This window comes from Camelina sativa, chromosome 7 (assembly GCF_000633955.1).
Source record: "Camelina sativa cultivar DH55 chromosome 7, Cs, whole genome shotgun sequence".
In the NCBI taxonomy this organism is placed as follows: Eukaryota; Viridiplantae; Streptophyta; class Magnoliopsida; order Brassicales; family Brassicaceae; genus Camelina; species Camelina sativa.
The window spans coordinates 16741904-16749775 of NC_025691.1; the positions used below are offsets into that span (position 1 = coordinate 16741904).

The 7872-nt window shown below is 35.7% G+C and overlaps 1 protein-coding gene across 2 annotated transcripts in view; it reads right to left on the reverse strand.

Moving 5' to 3' along the window:
- LOC104701300 (disease resistance protein TAO1-like) overlaps window positions 3904–7872 on the reverse strand; it is an 8334-nt gene continuing 4365 nt past the window's right edge. The window contains exons 3-8 of one of the 2 annotated variants that reach the window (XM_019227657.1): window positions 7419–7619; window positions 6903–7319; window positions 6503–6802; window positions 4595–6287; window positions 4359–4446; window positions 3904–4262 (exon numbers count right to left, since the gene is read on the reverse strand). In XM_019227657.1, the coding sequence (XP_019083202.1) occupies window positions 4641–6287; window positions 6503–6802; window positions 6903–7319; window positions 7419–7619 (2565 nt within the window). In that variant the 3' untranslated portion in view covers window positions 3904–4262; window positions 4359–4446; window positions 4595–4640. Of the gene's footprint in view, window positions 4263–4358; window positions 4447–4594; window positions 6288–6502; window positions 6803–6902; window positions 7620–7872 lie in introns of both variants that reach the window. The other variant, XM_010416949.2, reaches the window with a different exon arrangement.

The window sequence follows — 7872 nt, forward strand, 5'->3', positions numbered from 1 at the left end:
ATTAATTCATAAAGGTTTTACTAGCATATTATATTAAAGGAATCCTTGCAATTATAAATACATGTGTAGCAAGCTTTGTAGTAGTATGTAGTATGATTTCTGAAATATAAAAGAGTGTGATAGACCAACCATTTTCCGAAAGTATATGTAGCAAATTTTACAAAACAAATAGTGAAAGATATACACGTACGTGGTGTCAATATATATACATATATATACATACACATACATTCAATATTATATACATATATGGGTGTATTTTTTGTTTAGTCACTACAGAAAATCAGGGTATTAATATCACTGAAATATAACGTTTTGTTTACTTATGCTATAGTTATCTTCTGTCTTAATATTTAACAGCATTTTTTTAAAAATAAATGCTATCTTATTTTGAGCGGCAAAAGTAAATTGGTTTCACGCTTAGTTGCATCGATTAATAATAGCATTGTCAGGTTATAAATGCTATAATAATTATTTTTTTAGTGCCCGCGATTTGAAAAAAAATTTGGGAGGAAAAAATAGAAAGTTAGAGATTGTAATTTATAAAATCATTTCTCCTTCTTCTTCAATTTTTTGTTTTTCTCTGAACTTCTTCTCATTCGGTCTCTTAAATTTTGTCTCGCTTTATCAATTCTCCTTCTTCTTCGTTTTTGTCTTTGTCTTGATCTCTTACTCTCGTCAGAATTCTCGCAGCCCCTATGATTTGGTCGCGACAAAGTGAGTATAATTTCTTCCTCTGTATCACTCTCAATCTCTAAGATTTATATTTGTGTCGATCTCTCACTCTAAGATCTGTCTATATATGCATGTGTTGATCTCTCACTCTTAGATCTGTCTGTATATCTATTTGTCGATCTCTCATTCTCAGATCTATCTGTTTATGCATGTGTCGATCTCTCACTCTTAGATCTCGTAGCTCTCAATATCTGTATTTTTTGAGCATTTTGTTTCTACACTAATCCAGTTTTTTAATGCTCGCAGGTCAGTGAAACTTCAGAATTGTTTTGAGTTTTGTCTGATAAAGGTAAAATTTCAGAACTGTTTAAGACTTTAGAATTGTTTGAGTTTTGTCTGGATCTTTACTTATCGTTTACTAGGTAAAAGCATCACGGTTTTGGGTCTGATTGATTTTCATTGTAAGCTGTTATTTTCGAACTTTTTATTTATGTACTTTCGTTCTAGTTATTTGAGTGTCTTATCGTTTGAACTGTGGTGGAGCTATGGTTATCATATTGGGGATATATGGACAAGACATGGTTTTGGCTTACAAGGTATGATTTGTTGATATATATGAACTTTGTATATTCCATATGATATGATTCTGAATATTATTGATATATTTACTTTGAATTTTCTGATTAAACATATAGGGCTAGCCTTGAATATGTGGAAGGGGCAACTAATTTTGTTACATCTTCAGCAAAGAAGATGGGTAATGTGACTGAAATTATCTGTCCGTGCATCGATTGCCGCAATGTTTCCCATCAACTCTTAGACAAAGTAGTGGAACATCTGGTGATTAAGGGTGGATAAGAAGTACATGAGGAATAAGTGTTGGAATATGCATGGTGAAAGAAAGGATGCAATGTGGGATAGTGTTCCAATATCAGAAACTGAAGCTTATGATTTGCTAAGGACAGCTTATTTTGCTGATGAAGGCAGTCCACAACAATCAAACCTAGGAGAATCTGAGGAGGATGCAACTACTCGAGACTTTGAATTTAGGAAGAGTTTGAGAGATGTTGAAACTCCATTGTATGCAACATGTTCTAATTACACCAAGGTTTCTGCAATCATGGCCCTCTACCATATAAAAGTGAAGAGCGGACTGTCTGAGAACTTCTTCGATCAGCTATTGACGATAACTCATGACATGCTGTCGTAAGCAATGTGCTGCCAAAGTCTACGGATGCAATCAAGAAATTCTTGAAGGTTTTTGGGTTTGGATATGATACCATTCATGCGTGCAAGAATGATTGTATTTTCTACAGGAAACAGTTTGGTGAGATGGAAAGCTGCCCAAGATGTAGTGCTTCAAGATGGGAGATAGATAAGCAAAGTGGTGAGGAAAAGAAGAGGATTCCAAGATAGGTCCTTAGGTATTTTCCGATCAAGGACATATTCAGGACGATGTTTAGATCCAAAAAGATGGCTAAGGATTTGCGTTGGCATTATCTCCAATATATATTCTTTTTTTACTCTAAAATAGAGCATAGTTTTTCTCAATGTATCAATCTATTTTAGAGTATACTCTAAAATAGAGTTAGTGTAAAAAAGTAAAGTTGCATATAGAATACTACTACCATTTACTCTATTTTAGAGTAAATATTACTCTATAACAAATTATTGACTTTAAAATAAATTGGGGTTGGAGATGCTCTAAGAAACTAACAATTTATCACAAAATAATAAAATCCAAAACAACAAAACTTTGAGAGATTTAATTACTTCAATCAAAAAAATTCTGATATGTTTTGTTTATTTTATTTTGCGTCCAAGCATTAAGCATTTCAAATAAACATTTTAAAAATAAAATTTTCACATTAAAAATTTTAATTTCAAAAATATATTTCTAAATTTAAGTTATATCATAATTAATAAAAATTAAAATAAATATGCCTATTTCTAGTGTATATATATACGTACGCTCCCATCCGTTCTTGATGTGTTTAATCGACCCATAACAGATTTGAACAACGGGAAAATGTCATTTAAACCATGAACTTTCAAATTTTGGCCATTTAAATCATGAACTTTGTTGTAGGCCATTTAAAACATCAAATTTTGTTAACTAGCTTTTTTAAACATGAAGTTTCGTTGACCAAGCCAAAAAAGACATGACGTTAAATCCGATAATTGAACTACTAACAGACGTTACTATGCCGTTAATCACTCCGTTACTGACAAAACAACGTCATTTTAATGGAAGTTTTAACTTGAAAAAATGTCATTTAAACAATGAACTTTTAAATATAGGCCATTTAAACCATGAACTTGTAAATGTATGTCATTTAAACAATGAACCTTCAAATTTATGTCATTTAAACTATAATAGATGAAAATGTGATCAATCTTTCAAACTCTAATGTAGTGTCCTAAAACAAAATGATCAATCCTTCAAACTCTAGTGTAGTGTCCTAATAAATGAAAAAGACTCAAGAAAAATACAAAAAAACACAAAATACATGACAAAGATCGAAAAAGAAGGATGAATTGATGTTCTTCTTTCTTTTTTTCAGAATCGCATCATAAAACAGAGCCGAAAAAAGAAGAGAAAAACTAAACTAGGGTTAAATAGTTTAACCGGTTAGGCTTATATACTTCTGTGGTTTCTAATAAACCAACCGGTCCGATTACCGAACTGAACTAAAATCTGATTATCCAAATCAATTGCGACGAACGGTTAGGCTTTTTTTCCAGTTTGCTTCGATAACCAAAATTTTCAGGTTGTCTAGTTTTCACCGAACGCTCAGGACAAGTTCATGGTTTATATGACATACATTTACAAGTTCATGGTTTAGATGACCGATATTTAAAAGTTCATGGTTTAAATGGCCGATATTTAAAAGTTCGAATTAAAACTTCCATTAAAACAACGTCGTTTTGTTATTAATGGAGTGATTAACAGCATAGTAATATCTGTTAGTAGGTCAATTATCGGATTTAGCGTCATGTCTTTTTTGGCTTGGTCAACAAAACTTCATGTTTAAAAAAACTAATCAACAAAAGTTGATGTTTTAAATGGCCTACAACAAAATTCATGGTTTAAATGACCAAAATTTGAAAATTCATGGTTTAAATGACATTTTTTCCTTTGAACAACCATGGCAAAGTATTTTACACATCAGCCACACCATTTTAGACTGGAATAAGTGAATGTTACCGTAAATCAGATTTTCACAATACAGAAACAGAGTTTATTAAGAACTTGTAACCGATAGTATTGATACAACATTCAAGGAAAACGCAGCTCAATCTTCTCACCTGTAAGAGTCTCCAATGGAGGTTCTCCCACAAACGATGAGGAACGAGATCTAAAAAGTTCTAGAGAAAACGATTACAAATTCAGATAAACGTAAAATGAAAAACGTGAGCTAACAAGTGCTCAAATACTAAGGTGACACACAGCCGACAAACAGTGCCAACCAACTTGATTCCCTCCGTTACTTCGCCATCCTTAATCACACGTGCTTGGTCATATTTCTTCTTATCTTGACTTATCTTGACCACATCTTGACGCTCCACGTGTGAACCATCGCATCCTACATCAGTGAATAAAGTCATAAACCTAACAATTAACGTATATAACAATCGCAATCATTGAAATTACTTCAGTAAGTCGTATAAGATTTAAGTACCCGCGGGGTAAGATTCTAGTCTTCTTAGGCACTAAATGACACTCTTGTGTAGTCTTCTTCATCATTATACATTTGGTCATCCGGAAGCCTGAATTGGTTAAATCACAAACATTGTTAGGGTCCAAATTAACGCTAGAGAAAACGAGAAAAGCCCCAGTATCAAGTGGGAATGTTGAAAACGTACTGTTATACATAAATCATAATTTTGACTTTTGAGATTCTTATGCAAAGCTTACCTGAGATTGCATCTTCTTCTCTTCGTCTGTGCATGTAAGTTTTCTCCTATCGTGAATCTGCAGATTTGTCATCATAAACACCACAGCGTTGTATTTTCCAGTACTTACCAGAGACCTTGAACTGAAACTCAAGCTCGATATGATTCACATGATCTGTTTCAGGAAAGTTTAGTGGGATGGAAGATTCGCAGAAATACAGATGCTCCTTAGATCCAAGCAGAGCTGGTAGATCGTACTTGCGTAATTCAGATCCAATAACGTTGTCATTCTGAATGTACAAGACGCGACAGGAAAACGCTTTGGCACCCGTGAAGAAATCGACATCAGAATCGTACGAAAATGTTTCGTCATAAAAGCAGCCATGAAGCAGCAACAGACAAGCCTTAAATCTCAAGAACAAAGGAAGAGGTCTCTGATCCAATTTGACTGTTAGGAAATACCCTTTTGCTTGGTGATCAAAACGTGCAGGTAGTTCTTCACCAGGTAAAAGCTTAAACTTACAATCTGATATCTCGATGAGTTCTCTAGCTTCTTGACTCAGGTTGAAACAGTTGGCAAAGTTGAGACTGATCTGCGGATTTTTAAAAGATCCATGTATTCTTTCGAGCGACTCACAGTTAGCTGCGTTAAGGATTGAGATAGAATCCGGTAGTTGGGGCAGTGATAAGAGATTCTTGCACCCACTAAGGTGAAGTTGTAATAATCGAGGGAATTGTTCCTTGCACCTCAACTCCAACCCTTGGACGCTATTAGAGAAAGGTGGGAACACCTTGAGGCTTTTGCAATCATTCATGTTCAGTTCAAGAAGACGAAACCGAGACCAAATGTATGAAGGCACTTCTTCTATTGCAGTATCCCTCAGATTGAGATATTCAATGCTCGTAGAAAAATCTGGAAACGTTTGCAATCCTGTGCATTGACTAAGATCAAGTTTGGAGAGAGATTCCATGTTGATGTTGGTTGGAAGTACCTTTAGGTTGGATCCCACCATGTCTAGCTTAGTGAGACGTGAGAGATTCTGGATGGACGGAGGAACTTCTTCTATATCCGTAAAGCTCAAATCCAATTCTTCGATGCTGTCCGGAACAGGTGGGAACACTTTGAGGCTATTGCAAGAGCTCATATCGAGCGTCCGAAGACGGGACAAATGCATGGTTGATAAAGGAACTTCTTCTATTCCGGTAAAGCTCAAATCCAATTCTTCGATGCTATCAGGAACAAGTGGGAACACCTTGAGGCTAAAGCAACGATGCATGTCGAGCTTCTGAAGACTGGACCAATACATGATTGATGAAGGAACTTCTTCTATCTCTGTAGCACTAAGAACAATTTTTCTAATGTTTGTGGAAATCTCAGGAAACCTCTTCAATTTTGAGGCTGTGACAGTAAGATCAGACAGAGAGTTCAAGTTTATGTTGGTCGGAAAAGCCTCCAGATTTGAGCATCCAATCATTCTCAATGTCTCTAGCTTATGGAGTTTCCCTACAGAAAATGGGAGCTTCACCAAACTCAAACAAGCTGTGAGATACATTATGTTTAGATTAGTGGCATTCCCAATAGAGGATGGGATCTCCACAAGACTTTCGCAAAAATCAAGTTCCAATCTCTTGAGACTAGAGGCATTTGACAGATTAGGAATTTCTTTTAGGTTCATGGATCCCGCCAGATTGATCTCCTTGAGACTTCCAAGAGGCTGCACAGTTGAAACAAAGGCAGTAGACATAAATTGTTTGATGCGGGTTAGGTAACTGTTATGTGGAAGAAAAAATCTGGACGTGGATTTAATACTACTCAAAGCACACATTACCATTTCAATTAACGAAGACAAATCGAGCAAGTACAATGAAAACATTTATTTTAAACCGAATTTTTTTGCAATGAATTTTCAGAACAAAAACAAAGACTTACCGGATTTCCTTCCCACAATTTCTCAAGTTTACTCTGCTTCATGTCAAGTTTAACAAGAAACTCAGGATGAAACTTAGAAGGCATTGCTCTCATCGGAAATCTATCCCAATGTAGCAATTTAAGTTTGTAGGGTAGAAACTTAAGACCTTGCCGTAAATGCAGCTTTGTCTTAACGGAAACCTCATTGTAGATTTTTAAGTATTCGAGACTAAGCATCCTTTCGAAGGCCGTCTCGTCTATTTCTAGTTCGTGTCTGATCTCAGATAAATTTAAATTTATGCCTCTAATGGGTAGAGTGTCCTGAAAGAAGAAGACACGAAATGAAGAGGCAACTGCTGATTAGCTCAACGAAATTAATGGTGGTGATTAACATTAGGATGGGATATATGTCAAAACTTACTTTATTGTAGGCGAGTGCATTGCAAATTCTCTGAGCATCCACCACTACCGTACATCCCTGTACCTCTTCCCTAACCAATTTTGCTAGCAATGTATGCATTTCCACCATTCCGCCGTATGTATATACGAGAGATTTCTCCTCTAAAACTCTAAGCCTTCGACTGAAGCCATCCCCAATAATTTCTTCCACTCTATTAATCATTTCACCATTGAAAAAGCAGGCTATGTCATTGAATAAATCTTTCTCTTCTACATTTAAGGCATCGTAGCTGAATTTCAAAATGTCCATAATATCTTTGTGAAGCCTACTCTTCTTAAGATTTTCCAGTTCCATTTTCCACACCTCTTTGGACATTTGCTTAAAATGAGAGCCCATAACCTGTAGTGCCAAAGGGAGATTGCTGGCAAGCTTCGTAACCTGCTCAGCAAGATGCTCAAAGCCATGATGTGGGTACTTCTGATCAAAGGCATACATGCAGAATATTTGAAGAGCGTCATCGTTATTTGGATAATTCACCTTGTAAATATCTTCATCTTTGATCCCATGTTTCTCCAAAACTCTTTTATCTTCAGTTGTGATGATAATCCGACTTCCACTACCAAACCATCCAGGACAATTCACTGTTGCCTCTAGTTGCCATAACTCATTCACATCATCAAGAATGACGAGCACTTTCTTGTCCTTAAACCTTTCTTTCGTAACACCCAAATGGGAAATGTCAATAATTTCATGCTTGAGTAGTTTACAAAACAACTCCTTCTGTAACTCAATCTTCGCATCGTACACATCATGTCGATTCAAATGTCGTCTCTTGATATCCCCTATACGTGCAGTTAGTTTGAACTGATGGAGAGACAGTTCGTTAAGTAAAACTCTGGAGATGGTAGTCTTACCAATACCTGATGGACCCCAAATTCCTATCATCCTTACTTCATCCGTGTGTAAGCACAACAATGAATAGATACTTGTC